We start from the raw sequence: 24,503 nt of genomic DNA on the forward strand, positions 1-24,503 counted from the left end.
AAAATATATTTTTATTTAAAGATAAAAATCACAATATAATTTTTTAACAACAGAGAATACACGCTAACCTCACAAGTGCCTACAGGTAGAAAAATGTCGATAAAAGTGTCACCCTGGGGTGCCATTCCGAACTACTTTCGCGGCACGAGAAAACAGTTTTTCTCGTGTATTCTTTATGTACATACACGAGATACTACGGCCGCGAGAGCGTTTGGAAATTCCAGCCCTGGATTTCTACAGTAGTCCGCGCGAGTAGGTACTCTAGTGTTAAATAAATATTTCATGTCAACCTTATTGAGAATCGAACCCTCGACTTCGCGCAAGCCAAACAAACGAGTTAATCACTAGACCACGAGGTAGCAAAATAATATATATTAACGTTAGAAATATTTTTTTATTCTATACAACGATATTATATCTACACTCTCACGAATCGGGGCCGAAAATAAATATCACTTGTTGGAAATTGGGTTGTGCAATACCTTAGAAAGTAAAATGTTATATATTTTCCCGTATACGTGTTGGACATTCTTCGTTGGATATGGCGATCTTGTGTCACATATGCAGTTAATCCTTTCACCTGACGCATGAGGAAACCATATTAATTGTAGGTATACATTATATAAAATGCACAACGAACTTGATTAGGCTGAAACTCCGTGTTTTTTCATGTTGTAAAGCTTCGACACTTTTTATGCAACTTAAAATATATATGTAAATACACAGCTAAGATTTTTTGTAATAAAATTTTTATATAATAAAGTAATATTATAGTTATAAAACATTATGGGATTAGTACGTATTTTTTAAATTTCTTTATTATTTTTACGTTTACTGCACTGACCTTTTATACAACATTAATAACAATTCACTGAATCGTTTAATACATAAATAAAAAATGAAAGAGTTATCTTGCGGATTCCTAAAATTGATCTCATGAATGTTTTTTTTTTATGAAATAAAATAGTATTAACTAAACCGAATTTTGAATTTTTTATCTGCTAGATTAAAAATCGATAAATATTCAACGTTAACAACAAAAACTTGACATTTTATATAATACGAAAATATTGTAATTTTCTGTTGGAAAATTCTAATTTGTCGAAAGTAATTTATGAACGTGTAGCAAAGTCAAGTGGCAATGGGCAGGGCATGTCGCAAAGCATCTTGTGGCATCCAAGATGGAATGCTCGAGTCCTGAAGTGGGAGACCTTGGGAGAATAAGAGAGGCGTCGGGAGACCGTAAAAGAGATGGGCCGACGATATAGCCGCTGTGGGGGGAAGAAATGGCTACACAAAGCGAGCGACAGAGAAGGATGGATGGGTATGGAAGAGGCCTATATCCAGCAGTGGAGAGATAAAGGCTGAATAAGAAGAATAATTTGATTATTCAACCTTAAAACGTTTTCTGGATTTTTTTTATTAGTGTAGCAGAATAATATACTCAGATTGTATAGCATACACGCCCAGCCCGTACGGTGGCTATATAGTTCCTCTCCAACCGTAGCTTATAATCTTATAATAAATTTGAAAATAAGTTGTTATATGCTAGAAAACAATTCGTTAATGTTTATAAGTCGTTAGTATGTAGTAGTGTAGTCATGTTTTAGACAAACAGTAGAAAAAAGAAGCCTATTTATTTAATAGCATTGTTTTATACTTTATTCTTACCAAAATATGTGACAAATAGTGAACAGTGGAAACTTAAAAAAAATAGTGCGCCAGTAACCTTAAAATCATAACATTTTATATGAATCCATTAAAACCGTTTACGAATGCATCAGCTTTTGACGCGAAAGTACCTAAATTTTGCTATTTGGAACACTACACCCATAATTAATAAATTACAACATTGTTTCTAAAAGTGAACTGACATTTATTGATAAATACATAATATTTCAAATAACTGCCATCTAATAACATACAAAATGATAAATCAAACCGCACATACACGCGTTTGTGTAATATTCATGTAAAAAAGTGAATTGAACAGGAATGTTGCGTCTCATACAACGAAATAATACGGACCAAAATGGACACCAAGTCGTTGGAACAATAGGCATAATTCCCCAGTAACTACACACGTGCGTTTCCAGAAATTATCAAGCAGCCAGTGGGCCACATGGCGACGGTATCTACCTACTGTCTACAAAAGCTTCTCTTCGGACATCTATCTCCCTTTGTTAACCATGGAGTTGAAACAGTGTTTTATTAATTTAGTTTTTTATTGCTAACTTCTTGGCATGGACACTTGACAAATTTACTACTATGCTCTGTTTTTTGTAAATTTATTGATATCATTTTAAATTTGCTAGAATTCCACTCGTCCATGCGCTTTGTAGCTGCACGATGATTGGTTATCTAGCTTTCATATATTTTTTTAAATACCTAAATTTTGTAAATGCGGTCTAGAATTACAATCGTTTATGCGCCTAGTAGCTGCAAGACGTGTTGTAATTATACTCCTTTTTACTATTCATATTATTATTATTATTTTTAAATATCATTAATACACTAAATTTATTTGTCAATTTTTAAAATGCGTAAATGGGGGCTAAATTTCTAACTATCTATGCGCTCTGTAGCTGCAAGACGTCCTGTAATCTAGCTCCTATGTTATAATTTTTAATTGATCTTAATTGAAAACGAGGAACTAGACTCTCAACCGTCCATGCGCTCTGTAGCAGCAAGACATGCTGGGATATTTATTAATTGTACAGCGCCCTTGAGGTGATTTTCACAAAAATGACGCTATATAAATTATCCAACTATATATATATACTCGTACTTTTTATTTTAATACATTTTATCGTCATCGTGTTTCTGCTTTTCGGAGTAGTTCTATCCCCGTGCTAATGTGCTGGCTCTAAGGATAATTGTTAAATTTGTATGTAGTTTTCCGTAGCCCATAAGTACGTCATCTAGGTAAATGCCTAATTGCATTTAAGAATCGTGATGTACGTAGAAGTCAAGTGTGTTTTTTAGCGTTTCGATACGAGAGCTAATTTAGGAACATTGTAGTGTTCGAGCGTGGGAATGGTTCTAGCTAGAGCTCACCTTTGCGACACAATTATTTGTAGTCGGGCCGATGACGTCACTCTATCTGTTCTATGTATGAGCATATGTGGGTACGCGGCGCCTGTTTTGGTATCACTTCGGCCCACCGACACCAGCCGCGTGTCCAATATCCATTTACTCTGTCAATACATCTTCCACTTGTCGGATATTGACTCGAAGGCGAACCTACAATGGATCGAAGCCTGCCCTGATCAAATATTTACTTTATTTATGTATTTAAAAAGTATTCATTTCTGTCGAGCCTAAAAGTATTTATTAGGTACACAATTCCTAATCCTAATTCACTTCACATTTTGAGCACAGAATATTGTGTGTGATTTTTTTACTATAATCGTACTTTTAAGTATCGTTTTTTTTCCATCGACAGTAAATACGAATACCAATACTAATTTAATTCATTTTCAGCTCACGTCTCATACTCACAATATAATTCAGGCCCGAGGTCAAACCCCGTTCCGCACTAACTTGATTCTCATTTTCTAATAGGGAGTTATTTTATATATATCTTATTTATATTTAGTACGTAAGATTTTCTCATGGTTATTGCTATCTTTATTTAGAAATGTTATGTTTCTTTTTAACTTTTTGTATTATATGTTTACCAAATTGTTGAGTTTTAATTATTCTATTGTTTCATACTATGTACTACATGATTATTGTGCACTGCTGTGATTATTTCTGTAAATTATTATTTTTTTGTAAAAGGTTCTTTGAACCGTTGATGTATAAATAAATAAATAAATAAATATATAAAAGAATTAAAATGGCCTCCGAAATTGATATATTTGGGCGCGAGTATTTCTTTATTTAAAAAAAAGTATTTAGTTTTCCTCGATTTATATATTTCATATTAACAGATACACGTGTGATATTCCAAAATTACAAATATGTCATTTAAAATATTTTTTAAAATCGTAATATAATACCTTAACAATATCTCTTTTTCAATTAGATTTTTTTATTTTTCCGTTGGAACTTCTTCAGTTTGCTTTTAGGGTAAATTATTTCAGATTCCTTCGTCTCATTGTATGTGGCGATTTTAAAATCTTTCAAAACATTTCAGACATTTTCAGAAATTATTGATCAATTTGTCGGATTACCACTGAAATTCAGCAGTTTCAGCATATCCGCACCCTATCGGGCAATGCACTGATACACCGAATTATGAAGGTTTATTTTGTTTCTATGATTGGTGTTTTATTGATATAAAATCTTTGTTTTATTAATGGTAAAATCGAGAATAACAATCAAGTGTTCATTAATATAAATATGAGTTTTAACTGACCAGCTTTAGTGTTTCTTTAGCGATGGACATTGTTTATTATTCGCGTTATTGGTATCAACATTAACTGCGGTTTCTTATTGTGCAATTGCTTAGGCTGTGATTGCTCAATTACTATGCATGTATGGATCTAGGTTTAGGTCTATTATTTTATTCATACCTTGAATTATGTCTGCACTACTTTTATGTTGTATTATGTGGGCTGATACCTTTCGAAAAAAAATTGTGAATAATTTAACGTTGACTTATCTTTATAATCCAGATTATAAATGAAACACCGTTTACATATTAACTTTTGTATGTAATTATTTAACGCTTTTGATCTTTCAGAACCTTTCCGCTTCACGGTTGCTCTTCCTTGAAAATCAATTAAGCCGTTAGTATTTGTGGAGATGTTCAGTGCGTAATTTATAATGCTCGAGAAATACTTTAAGTAGGTACCACTAAGTATGACGACATTTCCCTTGATCTCCAATTCTGTCCAAAAGGACTATGTCGCGGATGCAATATAATGGTGGGTTACTACTTCCATGATATTTTGCCGTGAACAATACGTTTTTATTATTAATTACATCTGTACAGTACTGCGTGTGGATAAATTGCCACTACTACGTTTCCGCGATTACATTCCATCGCTATTCATATGAAATGCAAGTGGCCTCAAGTGTTGCGCTAGATTTCACATATTCACCAGGCTCGTCTCCGTTTCCCGTCCCGAAGCGACGATCTGTACAGGTAATGGTTCGCTCTGGGTATGGTAGGTACTCGTAGTTACCCCACACGCGCACGCGGTACCCTACTAATGATCCGCTCTACCTATGCCTATAACGGATTGTTCCTTAAAAGGAAAAGCGACCTTCGTAAATATGCGGTGTCCCAGGTTCGCGTTTCTCATCTGACAGTACTGTCAGTAGTCTCCCGCGTGGCTTTCCGACGTTTGCACGACTTCTCGCGTCCCACCGGCGATCGATCTCGGATCGATGTAACATTACGTATAAAACTATGTGTTAGAAAAATACGTCTTACCCGGTTAGCGGTTATTAGTGTTGGCAGTTTCCTCGCGCCGCTCATGCTCGCCGTCGTAATCCGCGTTTGTCGTATCAGTGGAAATAGACCAATTAGCATCGCCGTGCGTATCAATATTTAGCTTACCGGAGAGCCCGAATCTCCGTGCCCCGAGAGCTAACTTTGTCGTGAAAAGCTTTTTCCGTCCTGTGATATGCAGTGTATTATGTTTGCATGTTTACCGATGAAATCCGATTCGATGATTTAAAATGCACAATAATATTATTGAATGTGATTGCCCGAATCGGTGATAAGATTATCTACTGGCCGACTTACTCTTCTCGATAGTTTACACTTCTTTTCCATTATTATATGATTGTGTTAACGGGACCCTTTTCGGTGATTCGCTAAGAAATTTATTGAATCGAAACGACCAATTAAGAAGTTTCCATTTGTTGTCAGTAGGTAGACGCTAGCTCGGCATTGGAGCTCAATAGGAGCGGTGATGTAAGAGCACTCCCACAGTCCCATACCACTAACGTTGACGTAAAGTCCGAGGTCAATCTGATGATATTCAGCGGTAGAGAGATGTACCTACAATAATTCGGCATCACAAACGCCAAATACACGTTTGGAATATTTGCATAATTCTTCGTTTTATGTTTATCGAAACATCTGTCCAATATGCTAGTTTTATGATTCTCTGTTTATTTACAAAGAGATCACACTACGCATATTGTGCAAATTGCGGATTATTTCGCCAAATATCTGCTCATGCAAATCGAACAATACCGATCAATTTGAATAAAAAAGTGGATGTGAACAGTTACTATAGAAACATATTTAAATTATTTGACTATGTTTTGTCTACATGTTTTGTTTTTCGAATTTACATTTTTTTCGCTTAATCAAATGAACGTAGTTATGCAGAAAGTAGCCAGTCCACAAGTTTGAAAAAATGAGATATTGATGTAATCGGATGCAGTAAGGTCAATTCTATGTTCTGCTAAAAACAGCCAGACCGCTTTCGGACAAAAAACTGTATTAATCACCTTCTGAAAATGGTGTCGATCACAAAAAAAGCATTTTTCAATTTTCGAAAACACCCAAATCACTAGAAAAACCTTATTTTATTTAAAAATCATTAAAACTGGTCAAATACATAATAAAATTCTTGTTTGTAATATGAAAAAAAAACTTATGTATTTATTCTTTATCATTTGTTTAAGTCAAAACATTCCAACTGTTGTGTAGATTTGATAATTCACACATTTCACAAAAGTGCTATTATCTCAGTTACACTTTTATATGGCTGGCTGCTTTCTGTATAACTACGTTCGAATGTCCCCCGATGTTTTTAGTCATTATTTACATACCCGCTTTCTTGAAGTAAGTATGGAAATTCATGGTAATCGCTGAAGATACTACGGAATTATTGATTGACACATTTAGTCAATTATAATATTCATCAATGTCGTTTCATTATACTATTTTGCGGTATAAAAATATAAGTACGGTACAATGTACACGACATGAGAAAATGTATAATTTTCGGAAATGTTATTATAAATCTCGGATATTGTTAGGCTTTCATTTTGTGTAAACATGTAACGTATACCGGTTAGGAGTTGTAGTAGTCGAGTAATTCATTCATCGGTAAAGTTGTGCAGGTCTGTAGAGTACGGCACGTGCCTGCTGTAGACTATAGGCTGCGGCTGAAGTGGTCAGTGTCGGTGGCGGTGGTCTCTGGCCACCTCGCGAATGTGACGATAGAGTGGAGTCGACGGCACACACCGGCGCTCGCAGATTTGTTGTCTATAAATAAGTACCGCTCGACCTGAAACTTTCGGGTTGTGTGAATGAGCTAGCTTTTCGGAGCCCACTGTCGATAACGAAATAAGACCGAAGATCGCTTGTTTGCTAGGATCCGTAGACCGGCGACCACGACATCGATCAGTGACCGTTTGCCACCGATACCAAGGTGACGTGGTTTGTTTACCGTCGCGCGCGTTTCGTCCTTGGAAGTACTCGACGTCTTGTCATCTCGACCGCGTCAGTGATCGGATCTATCTAATCAAAAATAGTTTTTTTGCTTGCAACATGGCGTCATCGACGATGCGCATGCGTACAACTTCCCCGAAGACCGTGTCATTTTCTCCGATTCCAACTCGGAAATTCAACGGAAACAGATCATCCCCTATCAGCGCTCCTTCGTCACCACTTCCGGCATCGAATTTCCGATGGCGGGATCACTATCCCGATTTTAGTTCTTACGTTGGTAAGTATTCGGATAACCGTTAACATGTTATCCGATTCTGACTTTAATAGAAAAATTCTTACTTAAAAAAAAAGATTAATTGTACCAAGGGACGTAATCATGTGATTAACGTCAGAGGGCAGTCAAATTTATTTAAGGTACCATTGGTAGAGTAGAACCCTATATTCCTAACTAAAACTAAATTGAGAGAAAGTTATAAGCAAGACGACGAGAGAGAGAGTGCTGATTCTGTAATAGTAATAATGTATCAATGTTATTTCTTGTCATGTCAAATTTATACCCCGCATAATTTGGTATTACGTTTTTTTTTATGTGCCAACACTGATACAATGAAATATTCGTTACAAAACCTAATTTTTACGAATTTAATTTTCTTGAAATTGTGTGAATTTGTGAAATTGAACGGGTGTTATTTTTTAGTTTTAAGACGATGCGTGATCTGACTTTTTGGCATAAAGACCTATATTTTCTCCCTGGATTATGGCACTAAAACGAATATTTTTTTACACACTATAGATATCTATCGTTGATATGTTATTTGCTGTAAGCGCTAGGGCCATCCAAAAACCCTTAAAACCGCATAGTTATAACAGCTGGCGCTGGCTTCGGAAATCCGGTATACAAATATAATGACTATTTTTGAAAAAAGAGTAACGTACCGACACAAAAATTCTCTCTTATACTTATTTTAAAAAAAAATCGGTCAAATTTTCGAGTAGGAAAAACGGGAATACAAGCCCTCGGTTTTATCGATTTTTAGTAAGGCATCAATCAGTCCGACGTGCAGTTTTCTTTTTCGCACAGTATTCGGGGTGCGTTTACACGTCTATACTCTATACTAGTGGTTTTGGACACTTGGGGGTCCGTAGAAACCACTTTGGGGGTCTGTTAAAAATTGTATTGAATTGGGTGCGTGGACGACGTCAGGGGTTTCGCGGAAAGTTTAATGTAAAGTAAACTAATTGTGACCCATTTACTAACTGATTTGATAGTGAGCCATCCACCTCAAATCTCTGAAGCTTTAATAGTAAAAGATTATTATTGACCTTATCGAAAGCTTTACAGAAATCTGTGTATATGGCATCAACTTGCAAATTGTTATCGATGCTGTCACTTTTGAGTGTATTGGATAGTATTTTTTGTTATAGATCGTTTGGAAAAAAAACATGTTGTTCTGATAGAATAGAATTTTTGACATGTGAGAATAATATACCGTATACAAGAGATTCAAGAATCATGCTAAGGCATGATAATTTTGCAATTGGTCTGTAATTTCTGACATCCTTCTTATCGCCTTTCCTAAATATTGGAGAGATGGGTGCAGTTTTCCATAATAATAGAAAAATACCAGAATCAGATTTATTAACATGTATCTGTATTATATCTATATGTATCTGTGTTTATCTTAGAGTAAAAGAGTTTTAACATTAAATTTACGTCGAGGTTGTTAAGGGTCGGAACTCTTGCGGCCGATTTTTGAATTTAGGTATTTGACACTACACATACAGTGGTCGGCGGCGTACGCACATACTGACAGCTTCAGGGGTACGGCATGGCACGGTACACGAAGAAATACTACAACTTCAAAGAATTGTTATAAATATTATTAAATTCTTTTTATTTTTACTCAAATTTAAATCTTAGTTTAATTTTGAAATCGAAAATTTCAGATGTGACATTTTTGATAAATTGAAGATTAGTTTCATTTTCCGGGTTTTTAAGAGTGCTTAATTTATATTTCACATTTTTAGGGTTTGGTAGCCAAAACGGAACCCCTATAATTTTATTATGTCCGTCCGTCCGTTCATATGTCACAGGCTAATATTTTCATCGATTCCGATGAAAATTCACAGGCGGGTAGACGTGAATCGCCGTACAATTGTGTAGTAAAATTATGAAAAAAAATAGGTAGGTATTTACAAATATTTTTTTCTTCATTTTTATTTTATACATAAAACTGAGGGATGACAATTTTTACGCGCACCCCATCGTGTGGGGTATCGTTTGACAGGTAGTTTAAAATAAAATAGAGGTTGCTTAGTGACTTTTACATTTATGTGAATATTTAGGTGAAGGCTGGCACTTGGGAAAGAGAAAAAGGTTCGGGAGAAAAGGAGAATCACAAAACAAACAAGCCAACCTAATAGACATAAACAAAAAAAAAATGGTATTTTACAAATATTTCTTTAGATATGTATGATGGTAAAGTCACTTTAAAATTGAAATAAAATAAAATAATTTTAAAATCGTTAAAACGATTTTTTTATGGGTCATCGAAATCAGCAGCCCAGAAAACCTTCCATAAAAATAATACCGAGCTTCATTTGCTTGAAAAAAATTGCGTCCGCCATGTTGAATTTAAGAAAAAAACATCCGATTTTCCGACCCTTAAAACTGTTTACCCAGTCAATTTTGATTATGTCTGAGCTAATTTTACCATAGTCTGCTTTGAAAAGGTTAGGTCTTGTAATATTATTGTGAGAAATATTATTATTGAGTTAAATATTTATAATTATTTCCAAAGCAGGGTGGTAATTACCTTCCTTATTTTAAGGGTTCAGAGCATTTAACAACATTTACATTAAAATAGTCACTTACAACCACGTCAAGAATTTTACCCTGGTGGTTTGTTATGCTATTGAATTGTCGAAGGTGACAAAAAGAAAGTCTATCGATAATGTTATCGTTGATAGTATTAGAAAGGGCAGAAAAAGGAGTCAAAATCTGGTCTTAGTCAGAACTCCAAGAAATGCTAGAACGATTAAAATCACCGAGAATTAAATTGATAGCACTTGTTGATTGAAGAAGAACGGGTCTGATATTATGTTTAAAAGCTGAATATTTGTCTTCGCTATCAGACGGGGAAAGATATACTGTGCTTAAATTGATTGTGCGTTTATTACGAATGACTTTTAGTTGAACCCAGAGCCGTTGAACCATCTTCCGCTTCTGTTTCCCATACTTTCATTCGTTTCGAAGTAATGCTCTTATCAAGTGCAATCCAGATCCCACCACCATCTTTTTTGTGTTTGATAATCAATCTCGTCGAAATACTTCATACCTGTTGTCGAAAATTTCTAGGCTCATGATATAATCTCTGAGCCACGTCTTCGTAAATTATATCATATAGTAATTTTCGACTAGTATGTCTGTTAATATTTAAAATTGCTTCTAAATTAAATAAAATTATTGCTTCTAAATAAAATAAAGTGATCTCGCTTTCTAAATCAGTTATCTAAGACTAATGAAAAGGAAATTGCTTCCAAAATTGAAATATTTATAAAGAAAGAAAATATTCTTTTAGGCTTAAGTTTTTCACAAATTGTGCGCGATTCTCACATTTTTATAATAAAATTTAATTTAAAATCACCCTTACCTATTATATAATTTGTCCTAAAGCTCTTTGTTCACTTAAATGAGTCTGAACGTTTGTCCTCAGTATACGGTAATGTGCTTACTAACCGACGCGCAACGGTCGTAATTTTAAATTGTGTGATAATGTTGCCCTAATTTTGTTTTAAACCGTCACTATTCACGAATTGATTTTTCTTCGCAATATTCTGCCGTCGTGGAGGAATAAAAATACTAAACTGCTATTAATAAAGATGGAAGGAAGCTGGTTACTTGGATGACTTATTATTTGCAGTGGTGGTAATCTAAATTTTCTCTACCCCCTAGAGAGTGATCAATTTGAAGAATTTTTTTTTAATGCGACGACACTTTGCTTCATATAATGACCACACCGATGATTAAACGTCAAATGGTGTATAAAACTGCTACCAAAACGAAAATAAAACTAATACGGTTTGGTCAATTCAACCTATAGTAATTATGTGTTTTGGGTAATGCTGTAAGTCGCAATAATGCTCTAAATGAAAATCATCATGATTGATTTCACGTGTTCATATTTTTTAACGTTTAATTATCAGTGTGGCTATATGTGAAGCAAAAATTAGTCTTATGGAAAAAATAAATATCCCCAAATTAACCACTCTCTAGCTAGGGGATAGAGAAGATTCATAATTGCACCCCTGGTATATGTGATCAATTTGTTCGTTGCGTTACATTCACTTTTCTACCTGCATTAAAAAAGAAAAGAAAAAAAAATCTATCGTTATTTTATTTTTTGATAAAAATAAATGTTTGCGTTTTTCAAATGCCAAATTTATCAATCTGTGTCCAGGCGTATAAATATATGAATGATTTAGATAAAATTATTAATAAAATTATTAATGAAACTTCTCAGTTTAGTTTCACTTTTATTTAATTTTGACCAACGAGCGCTTTCACCTAAGAAGGCATCTTCAGGACTGGAATGGATAATTTTATATATTTTTTAAATTTTTCATTGACCAACCCATACGGGTTACACATATTTAACAAAATATTTTTACTTTTAAAATTCACATTCTACTGTTAATAATAATATTAACATCTTTTGTAAAGAGTCTTTTGTTTAGTTTTGTCTGGTAGTTTATTGTATAATTTCAGTCCATGGTTTGTTATTCTCGATTTTCCTTTTCTCATTTCAGAAGGTTGTATATGATATTTTTCTGATATTCTCGTATTGTGTTCATGTTTACTACAGTTTTTTTCATGTTTTAATTCTTTGTTTACAATTACATCAGTGGCTAATTTATGAATAAATTTTAAGGATTCTAGTTTAAAGAGTTCAGTTACATTGAATTGTTTACTTTGTTTAAAAAGTTATTTAGTTGCTGTTAGATAGGGTTGGTCATATACTAACTTTAATATTTTATTTTGCTGTCTTTGTAGTCTGTTTATGTTATTTTGATTTCCTGTTCCCCATAGTAGTTGCATATAACATATTTTAGTTTTTACATAGGCTTCGTACATTATTTTTTTTCCTTTTTTGGAACAAAGTTTTTCATTTAAAAAAAAATACTCGATAATGTCGCCACTTTGCCAATTAAATTGTTAATATGAATTGTTCATGTCAATTGTAAAATTTTATCTATTGAGTTTTATCAGAAATTCTACAAAAAACATCAATATAATATATGTATAAATATGTATTATAATTCTGTGTAAAATTGAACCAGAACCACGGGCGCGTGTTTTAATCTCGATGACTGCTCTCGGATAAAAATCATGAATAAGGAAATCGAACGGAGATTAGTCAGCCTCGTTGTGTAGTGGTTGGCGCGATCGCCTACCATTCTTGAAGGTTTGATTCCTGGTAGCGTGGACGTGAAATATTGATTTTGAAGGTCGTTTGATCCGCAATATTTTATTGTTCCTGGACTCGCCTGAAGTGTAGGACTGATCCTTACCTTTATGTAACAGATGAACGAAATACGCTATATTTGGTTTACACATGCAGTGAACTATGCACCATTCGGTGCGGAAAGGGGAATGATGGTGAAATACCCAAATATTTTTATTTTACTATAGTCGTAAATAACCGTGTTAGAATATGGGAAACAAGTTGTGGTAGCAGGGAACGAACTTCGGACCTCTGTTTTGTGAGTCTGCGACACTTCCACGGGACCACGACCTGTTATTTTAGAATAAATTCCCCAAGATTCCCCTTGACTACTCAACTTAATATGGTCACATCAGATGAATCAAATAATACATTTATGATTTTTAGATTTTCAGGGCCGTTCAGATGCACAATGAGTTTTTCTGGATTATTATACAGTTGTCGTTTGTACTCTTTACCGACGTTTCGGGTCGCATTACAGCGTCCATCATCAGGGTTGATGTTATTTTTGTAGATAAATGTGTAACGTAGTCGCAGTCGTTGTTGTCTACAGCTTGTTAATTTTAAATTTCTGTCGCTTCACAGTCTACGCTTTACGTGCTTTCTTCATAATTGGGTACCAGGGTGATATAATCACATCCCGTCATCTCGGTTGTATACTGTCGGGAAGTTCATAAATCTCGACCGCCTCTTTAACTGTCGAGTTTGGTCACTCTTCGGTCTCCCTAAGATTATTTGCTCGAAGGAAAACTCATGCCCCGTTTCTATGGGGTGTTGGACCAAAGCCGATTTTTTGGGGTAGCCGATCCTGCATGCACTCATGTGCGCCCAATGCACACCTTGGGACAGTTTTTACAATTAAGCTTGCGATTACCGTCGGTTTGGAGAGGGTATTAATTAGCCATTTGTTGATTTAAGAAGATCTCTAATTTTTGGGGATATGCCTAAAACAGTTTTGATACCGTGTTTTTAAAGTATTTTGGAAATTCTATCTTTAACATTTTGTACATACGGCAAGCAAGCTGTCCCTTTATAATAATTATCGTTATTATTGCCTTCTGTCTTGTTTGTATTCGCTATGGAAGCTATTTTATTTAAATATCTTTCTTTTTATATCCGTTTTCTCGCAGCGCTTTCGTTAAAATATTTCATTCTTCTTTTCAGTTCGTTTCTTCACAAATACGAGTGTAAGTGACAAGTATATTTATGAGAGCCAGTTTTTGTGACGGATGGTGGTGAGAGGTAGCATGAAGATATCGATTAGTATGAGTCGGCTTTCTATAAACTTTATGGCCGTTTGCGTGTGTAATATAATGAACATTATTTAGAATATGTACAAATATTTCTAGATAACTACTGGATTTTACCCATTTGAATATAATGGTATTAATTGTCTATAGTGCCTACCTCTGCAGGTATGGCTTCCGATTCCGCAGCTGATTTGCGATCTCGGTATTTGCCGGATCAAAGATAGGATCCCGGTATTTGTGGGATCCCGCGTTTTAGTGCGGAACTTAAATAATTTATATTTAGTGTTCATACATTGTAATATTTATTCAGTTAGAGGTTTAGGAACGACATTTGACAGCTAAAATAAAAGTCCGTGATTAACAAAGTAAAGTATCTTTATTTATTACTCTTTTTATAGAAAACAAAACTTAATAAAATCTTACTTATCTAAGACGAACCATAACATTTTGCCGAAAGTATTTTCGGAGAAAACATTGCATGTCTACATCTTCTGGCAAAGTGCTACATACGTATATTAGAGGCTAAATAGCCGGCAGTAGAGAAAACCCTTTCAGTTTCAAAGCTCGTGGGCGGTATGGATTTTAGGGCATCGAATGTAAATTTTAAATACTTCCCCAAGATTAATTCATTTAGTCATTTCATTTTTCTAATATATTCTATGGAACTGATGCTGGATGGTGATGGTCAGCTTATTTTCGAAGCAGATGACGGAGTAAGCTCTAACTCCTCTTGCAATCACAGATGAATAACTGGTGGGGATATTGTTGCTAATAGGAAAATATCACAAACTACGTATACCGATAAAAAAATATGAAATGGATTAAAAATAACTCATTGTATTTTCAAAATCAATATGGAAGTTGTGGAGAAACGTTTTCATATATAACACTAAAAAAGAAATAATAAAAAAAAGTGTCACTAGAAAAATGCGACATGTTTGGCATTGATTGTGACATCAAGATTCGTGACGATGTTCTAAAAAAATTCAAATGGTTTGAAACAAAGTTAAAAAAAATAAAATCGTGACGTATTAGGGGCGTGGACAATGCAATGTCAATTTTTGCGGGAATTCAAAATTTAAAATTTAAAAATATTTTTTATGCTACTAATAAGTAGTAAAATGTTTTTTTTTACTCTACAGTATTTTTAAAGACCCTCTTGCTTTAAAAATGTATTAAAAAAGTGATATTTCCCTATTGATGAAATTGTTGAAAATTTAAATTGATACTAGGTTTGAAGTTTTTGTAGTCTTTTCTGCCAGAACAAAAAGAGGCACGTCGCACCGTGTTGTCGTCATTATCTTTAGTGTTATTAGTCTTTGATGATAATGATACGCTAATCTGCATTTTCTGAAAAAAATATTTTATTTTATTTCGAAGTAGGCTTTTGGGTGGCAAGCTGAATATTTCATCGTCATTCGAGGCTCGGTAGCCAACAGGATTTTGTATAGTATAATAAATCAGTAGTGCTGTCATATTTGTGCGTCCCTGTGAAATACGTCGTCCCAAGAAAACGGCCAATTCGGCAGCCAACGTCGAACTGTTATCTTCCAATTAGTGATTTCGCAAATCCCACGGAATCCCGCACATGCAATCTCGCTTCAAGCGGGATCAGAAAGCATGCGGGATCCCGGTATACCGAGATTGGAAGCCCTACCAGGTAAAACGCTCGGTGAAAAGTAGGTAGCAAAAAAAATAAAGAAATAATTGCAAGTTTTATATTACCTTTATTTTTTATAAAAATATATCTATTTTTAAGTTATATGCAATAAAAAAATATTTACAAAACATCACCATTGTAAATTACACACTATGAACGTATTCTGCATAAAAGAAAGAAGTTTTCTTAACCAAGAGAGAGAGTATTTCCCAACCGGGAGAGAAGTACTTAAAACTCTGCCTCTGTGCCAAAAATATGAAGACATATAAGCTTTTTTAGGAAAAAAATTAAATCGTTGGTATATTTTACTTTTTAGCATACCCTGAAATATAATTTTTCTTAAATATCATCAAGGTTAAATATTATATTAGCTAATAATCTTAAAATTGACACGAAAACATGGTCGTTATGTCGAATCATGTAAATTACACAAAATTTTATACACTTAAGATATAATTTAACCCGGACACTACGTTTTATTGTTTCTAAAAAATATGCAAATTATTTTTAAATTTTACGCTCTCGTATATATGACAGTATTGTCATTCAGATGCAAATTGTTATTGCTGTTGATCACATATAAATAATAATAGTTATGTGTTTATTAATAAAAAGTCACTAGTTAGTCTCTTTCGTAATCCCTTAGTATAATAAACTAGTATATTTGTGTTAGTGAACTTGTATATTTTACTTGTAACGGGAACGTAATTTAATAATTTAAATGAAATATTCGAATTGCGCGTAACTTCGTGTAAAATTTATATTTTCTTTTTATAAGTGCGTTGCATCCACAATGCATATGAATTTCATTAAACTTATGTGCTACAAATATTGGAATGATTATCTAGGAAATCATTATTCGAAAGAAAATGCTACCCAAATTATTAAGCATTGCTTCCGGGCGGATGAAGAATACAGTTCTGTGTATGAAATAGAACCAGAATCCTGGAAGAGTGTTTTTAACTTGGAGAAACGTCCGCCTCGTAGTGTTGTGGTTCGCGTTTTCGTCTATCATGCTTGAGGTTCGGGGTTCGATTCCCGGAAAGATTGACATAATTTTTTTTTTTTTAAGGTGGGTGCACCATGGGGTGCGGATAAGGGTTTAGTGATTATGACATATTGCAAGATTTTCCATCGATAAGGTTTTTTTTATTTACCGATTTACGTGCGGCTTTCAGCGAAATGTAGATCTTTGCCATGAGTATATTAAGAGCTCTTAAAATCTTCAATTTATTCTGTAGAAAAAAGTTAGTAGCGTAAATGATTTTTTCATCGTTCACCAGGGCTACATTCGCTGAGAACGCATTTACAAAAAAATGGCAAGATGTTTTTTTTTTGTGTATAAAAAAATGTTTTTGAATGTTTACAAACAACATTAGTTTTTTATGGATCCCAATCAAATTATTTCCTTAAATTCCTTATAATTTCTACCCATTTACTTCTTTTTACTGGAATTTTGGTAATACTAAAGTAATATTAACTGACATTCAATGCATTTTTAAAAATCGCATTCATGAATAAAGTATACCCCTGTTGGTGAGAAGAGCAGAGTTCGGCATTTGCAAAAAGAATTCTATATTTGATAATTAATTATTTTTAAATTTGGAATTCAATCACAAACAAGTATTTAGGCTCTTGCTCATCAACGAAAAGTTACACCATAAATTTTTCCTTTTATCCGAACAGTTTTTACACGCTTTCACGCATTCGGGCGTCAAATGAAATATCAAGCTTAATTGATTTATTTTATACTACTTTACATTGTTTCTATTCTTTTTTTATACAGAATAATGTTCCCTCACTGGGGTGTCCCGTGCCGAGGGAAACATTTTACAAAATGTAAAACATTCTTAAGATTAGCTATTTAATAAAGTTAACATAATAATAGCAATAAAAAAACGTAATTAATTCAATTAACCTAATTATAATTAACATAATAAACAATAAAAACCAAAAATATTCATAAAAAACATAAATAATTTATATAGACTAATTTAAAAAAATCATAAACAGTGCATACATTTAGAACCGGCTGGCGGTTAAAAAACGACTTAATACGCGTCGGCTATGACTGAGCGTTTGGGCATGAGTTAAGTGTCATAATTTTAGAGGGCTCAGGGTGCGTCTATGTGTACTAATAGGTTAATGGTTTTATTTAAGAAAACCGAACTTGTTTCTTTGGTTACGTAAAAGCATTATGAAGCAAACTTTGTAAGTATTTAATAATGTTTTATCTAGAGAGAATACTCGGTCTGACTTTTCTTCATACAAATGTATTCTCATCTTCATAGAAACGTATAAATATTTACCATCGGCGTGTCTCTATAGTTTGGCTTTATTGATGAATTATTATTATTATATTTCATTCTGATACTGTTTTAAAAAAAATAACAAAATCGGTTCAGTTTTGAGGTGCGGAAAATGGGACAACGAAACGTCGATTTTGTTTATTGTAGCTAGACATAAAAGGTCGGAAATACAGTTGTCGTTTTCGCATAGCATCGGGGAGGCATCTTCAAGGCAGTGACAGGAAAACAATGCTCAAATACCTATTTATCAAAATTCCCTGTCACCGCATATCCTCACAATTTATGTAATCCGTGCATATCTAATTTTAACTAAATACAATAATTGATATCAAACTTTCAAATGTGTTCATTTAATATATAAACGAGTATATACGCAAATCTAGCAATAGCAAAGCATTGCCAGGTTCAGTTCGTATTTGATAAAAAGCAATTTTGAAAACGTTTTGACCGTAAGAAAACTACCGCTTCATGCGTTTCGTTATTTACTAACAAATATAACATCGAAATTTTAAATCAAATGCACCGCGGATATGATTGCAATAATTCTAATAATAAAAGTGGTGATTACGAATCTGATTTATAAATGAACGTATTTATTATATTTTTTACTGTATGTTCGACCCGCGCTTGTTTTTAAACTCGACGCTATTCCGCGAGGCCGATGCATTACGATTTACGATATAGTTTTTATTTCAGCGAACGGACGTCGCCTACGCTTTTCGCGCCATTTTACACAGTGCTTGCCATCTGTCGGAGTTTTCCAAAAACTATTGACAAACGTTTTTAAGACGCTGCGCTGAGCGCATGGATAGATAGTACAAGCTTATTAGTTTAAAACCTTAATAGCAAGTATCCAATATTACGAAAAAATTTAATGATTGCTTAGAAACAAGTATTTAAGATGTACATATGATAATAATTTATTGTACAAATTTAAATTTCTGGATCTGAATGTTGGCCTTCTGAGAGCCACCTAGCGGTTAAAATTTTAAACAAATTAATATCAATACAAACTTCCCGCGAAGGAAAACCTTATTGTTGCAATGTTTTTATTTAACGTAGCCTTTATATTATAGTTATTGGACTTTTATACCACAATAAAGTGTTAAGTGAATATTTGGTATAAATAGTTTAAATATAATATATCAATTTTAGTTTTCATGGAACATTATTATTTTTTGTTTTCTTATATATTTTATTTATTTAAGAAGGTAAACAATCAAACATGAACAGAAAATATAAAAGGAAAACTAATGAAACCTACCAAACCGCGAAACCGGCTTGTCAGCAGGTTTCTTATTTTTTCTTTACAAAGAAAAAAGGAAATTATATAAATTTAAAAAGTAATATAAACATTAGTAAGAACTAACAGCATACGTATTTTTAACACAAAATATATTAACAAAAAATAAAATAGTTGACTGTCAACATAAAATAATAATCAATATAAAGCCTTGTTACACATTAGCCATTGAATTATTTTTTCTTAAAAGTTTTGTTAACATTTTATTTTATCTGCTTAGGAATCTTATTGAAAATGTTAGGAATTGTATAATGAAGTGTTATATGGCCATACTTGTTTAAAAACCTCGGTACCGACAAGCCTTCTCGTTGTGCTAGCCTTGTATTATGTATATGTATATACCTTTTCTGATAGATACTATCAAACCGATATCTAGAAACAAATTTGAGCCATAGAATAGCATTTACGGACAGGCACCCTTGCTTTTTAAAAAGTTCAGGTACCTCTTTGTTATCAATTCTAGCTGATCTGTTGATTAATTTTATAGCTGAGTTTTGTAAAAATGAATTTTTTATGTTGGTTTTACAAGAAAGGCCCCAACTTGTAATACCATACCATTATGTATACAGGCTAATTATTCTGCCTAGTAACTTTTTTTAAATTTTCAATTCAAATTAATTTATTTAACCAAAATAACATTACAAATAACAAAATATTTAAGGCGTTATATTTGGACAACATAGCAAAGCAGAAACCCTTCAGCAATAGTTGGAGATTATTAAAGGATAATAATCTCCGATAGCAAGAGAATTAGCCTCTTAAACAAAGTTTCACTGACGCGAAAGATGTCGATCTTCATTTAAGTCATCGATATAATATATTTAAAAAAATATATATTTAATCTTATATTAACAATTTATTATGTACCTACCTATATTATTTGCAATATAAAACATTAAAAAGATAAATAGATTATTGCTTTAGTAAAATTATTATTTTAGTAAAAACACATGTTTCAAGTTTATTGTACACCCTAAAAGAGTAATAAATATATATATATTGTTGTATAAAATATTTTTTTTAATCAAGTGATTTAAAAAAAAAAATTGATATGTAAAACCTATCCAGTAGGTAGGTACTTGTAAACAAGGATTGAACTTTTTGAAAATACAGTTAAATAAAAAAAGTGGTTTTTAAATAAATAATTTTACTTGACAAATTAATGATTGTTTTTACTTTCTTTCTTTATTAGGGTTTTATTACCAAAACATGATAACATTGGCCGAAAACAAGTACCATGCATTTACAAAGAGTAATAACCATATAAACAACAAAACCAGAAAGGACAATAAATAACAAAATGTAAACAAACATAAAAATAAAGCGAACATAAAATAATAACATAACATTAATGATATTTGTAATAATACTAAACTAATGTCATTTTAACATAAATTGATAGAAGCACGACACATAATTGTTAATTAAGGCCAATTTTAAATTCGTATAAAAAATAGTTTTAATATTTAATTACCAACGTTTTTGGGCCTAATTAAGAACAGGGCTTGTGTGTATAAAAGTAAATAATCGATTACTCCGATTTTTATCATAGAATCACTTGAGCATTATTGTTTTAACAGTTTATCAATTTCTTTATTGTTAAAGTTATTTTTATTCATTTATATTTACTAGGGATATCAACAGTACTACAGTTATAAACATAAACAAAATATACAGATAATAATATATGATAAATATAAACCAGTTCTGATATTTCTTCCCGTGTGATAAATGTATTGGAGATTGAGTGTGAGGGTGGATACGTGTGTGTACACATGTAGAAGGTACAAACTGAATATTCGTTGAAATAAAAATACGAAAGGTAGCAGCCACACAATTTTGATATTTTTCTAATGAACAACATTTTTTTAGTCACATATAAAATTACAGTCTCTCAATTTTTCGAATTACGGATTTAATGTAAGCGTTGTGTATTTTTAAATAAGTTATTAATCTACATATATATATATTTAATATTGGTATGTATTAGCAGTCTGGATGAAAAATATTGAGTATACTAACTTATTAAGGCTACACGTACCAACGATATTGTCTAAATAATTGAAAATTTACAACTCATGACATCATAGCGACATTCCTGCGGTTCATTCATTTCCTTACATGGTATGTCGATTAAAACAAGTTAGTTGCCATGCGATTTTTATTATTTTTATAGAAACGCGTCATTTTCCTACAATTAAAATTAACACGAGAAAAAAAATCGGATGAACGTATTAGCGAAGTTCAAATAAAGATTATTTTATGGCGAATGTTTACTATACCAAACATCGACTTAAATAACGGGATTGTTTCGTGTTGATTGATATGCACAATATATTGCTGAGAATTTTATTTACCTTTCTGATCATGGTCTTTCGCTTCGCTCTTCTTAGGAGAGAACACTTTCCATTCCTCGATATAGCACATCATTTTTCACCTATTCCTTTTCCGTCCAAGGTGCTAGACCTTGGAATTAGCTACCTCTGCATATAAAAAATGCACCTTCTCTAGTCACCTTCGAGAAACGCCTGAAACATTACTATGTATCCTAATAATCCTGAAGTCCTTGTATTTTATTGGTTTAAAAAAAATATATTTTCTTCCCTTTTCTTTCCTTGGTTCCTCTTTCTCTCTCCTTCCAAACTCATTATCTGATTCCACATTTCTCATCCTTTAATATGTAAAACATAATGTACTTTAAAAAAAATATATGTGCAAGACTTCTGTTTAACTATCTACCCTCCCATTAATACTATCTTCCCATTAAAAAACAGCTGTTATTTTTTATTACTTAGGTTTGTTTTTCCACGTAGGTATCTTTTGATATATATTTTCGTTTTTCAGTTTAAATTTTGTCCAACTCTTCTTTTGACCAGTCTGTTTTTTGGTTGGCTGGAAGATATAATTTTTAGCAATATGTCCGCCAAAGTAGTTATTCTTTGTACTTGAAGTTTTAAATAAATATGGGGAACAGGGTTAATTTTCTCGTTATTTTATAAAACAATTCAGCGACTTGGTGAGAATCCCGATCAGTTTGTGGGTCAAGGCCAGGCCGCTATGCCCTTTAGGGCATTCCATAAAATGATCCGCGTTCTTTAAAAATAAATTTTATCATACTTCTGTTGTTTGCTAACTTAGGTTGTCTGCTCGCTTCTCGCCCTCGCCTCACCTTTCGTACGTAGCCAGACCGCCTTGGGCCTTAGCCTTATCACTACATCACACACAAACGGTACAAAGTAACAGATAGGAAACTAATACAGTGCTATGGTGTTTACACGCGGTGATTCGGAATAATATTATATCCAGTCTCCAGTCAGACAGTCAGTATTCCGTAGTCCGTAGCGATCCCTTCTGACTCTAGATTCTCAACTTGCCGGCACATATTGTTTTGTTTTATTTCGCGGTTCGGTTGGTCCGAACCGATCGTTTTCGCTGGTCGGGTTCATACGGAGTGATGTCATTTTGCACTGTGCAGTTACAAGTGTGACGCGTGTTTATATGTAGTTTTTGCGATAGTTTCGATTTGTTGTTTTCGGTGGATCTTCGATACAGAATACAGATACCGTGTGTCGGTATAACCTCTAACATGGAAAGTGGCATGAGCGTTGATACTGATCTGTACAGTGTTGTCTTAAAAGGAGATCCCATTTTGCAGCCGGCCGAAAAGAAATCTTTTAATATATACGAAGATGTCGATGGAATAGGTGGGCTTAGTTAAAAAAATATTAATGATTCATGTGTTGAACTGTAGAACTTATATTAAAATATCAATATGGCATCGGTATTTACATTTTGTAAATACCGATGCCGTATTGATCTTTTCATTGCACATATGAAGACACCGTTGTCATCAAATATGCTAATTGCGGATTTTCCCGTGGAAATGTATCTAGTCGACCACGCCTCCCGTCTAAAAGTATTTGCAAATTAATATAAACGCACTTTCGTACCTACCATACTAAAATAGCTGCAACATTTTCAGCGCATATTCTCGGGTTTTCTATGATTTTCGTCATCGTTGTCATGATTTTAAATTTTTTATTTTAAATATGGGTCCTTAACAGTTTTATTTGCACGTAAGAATGCCGCAGGTATGTGAGTTTTGAAAGGTCAGTTGCCAGCGTGGGCGTTAAAGCTATTCAGTATTATTTTTATTCGCCAAACCTGACTTGTCTGGGTTCAATCATCTCCATTGGGTTCATTCATGCGTTGTAACATGCGTTAATAAGCGTATCAAATCTAGGTAAAAATATAAATAAGATTGTCTCCAAAGATTTTTTTTACAAATAATGAACCTGATCAGATTGGCATTAAAAATAACATGTGTAGTTTAGTACAGTGTATACAAATGTATCTTTTTATTTAAAATATATTATTGAAATGTATCTCAACGGAGATAGGGAATCTTTTTGAGAAGGAATGTGTAAATCTATACATTTACAATGCTCGCCTTAGATATATGAACGTATTCAAAATATTGTTAAATAAGTCATATTCATGTATTGTTCCAGGGCTGGTATTCCAAACGCTCTCGTGGCCGTATTATCTCGTGTATTTACATACAAAATATATGAGAAAAATTATTTTCTCGTGCCGCGAGAGTGGTTCAGAATAACACCCCTGATGTAGTTTTTTTGTACTGAATTTATTCTTGGTAATAACTTTTCTTATATCTATGGTAAAAACATAGAATACGATGTTTTATATAAATCAACTCGTCATGCATTACACAAATAATATAACTGTACTTTTTAAACAAATATAATAAATGCGTGTTATTTATATCTAGTTACTAGTTAACTGTCTAGATAAGAACACGCGATAGTCTACTGTGTCAATGTCACGTTTTTCTCCGTAAACAAATAAAGGGCACGTTTATAATTCAATACAAAAATAGTGCAAGTGTTGCAAGTCTTAAAAAATGTAGAAAGTTACTAGTTAAAGTAAATATTCAGCATGAGGTAACTATTGTAAACAATGCATCGACTATTATTTAACTTGTGCATGCTTAACATAATTTTATAATTCTCGTAATATGTACATTTTTTTCTTGCAAGTTATTGTAAATAATTCAACTACGCAATGAACTTTTATTTGTTTTATTTATTCAC

At 33.0% G+C, this 24,503-nt stretch overlaps 1 protein-coding gene across 6 annotated transcripts in view; it reads left to right on the forward strand.

Annotated features, from left to right (window-relative positions):
* Window positions 1-24,503, forward strand: part of Pax (paxillin) — a 99,442-nt gene that overhangs the window by 33,281 nt on the left and 41,658 nt on the right. For 2 of the 6 annotated variants that reach the window (XM_088231470.1, XM_088231475.1), the window contains exon 1: window positions 6,773-7,643. The exons of 2 other annotated variants lie outside the window; for them this stretch is intronic. In XM_088231470.1, the coding sequence (XP_088087596.1) occupies window positions 7,466-7,643 (178 nt within the window). In that variant the 5' untranslated portion in view covers window positions 6,773-7,465. Of the gene's footprint in view, window positions 1-5,270; window positions 5,353-6,772; window positions 7,644-22,610; window positions 23,097-24,503 lie in introns of those variants that run through there. 2 more of the 6 variants (XM_088231471.1, XM_088231472.1) reach the window with 2 other exon arrangements.

This window comes from Micrasema longulum, unplaced genomic scaffold (genome assembly GCF_059751315.1).
Source record: "Micrasema longulum isolate JH-2025_06_02 unplaced genomic scaffold, ASM5975131v1 h1tg000887l, whole genome shotgun sequence".
Lineage (NCBI taxonomy): Eukaryota > Metazoa > Arthropoda > Insecta > Trichoptera > Brachycentridae > Micrasema > Micrasema longulum.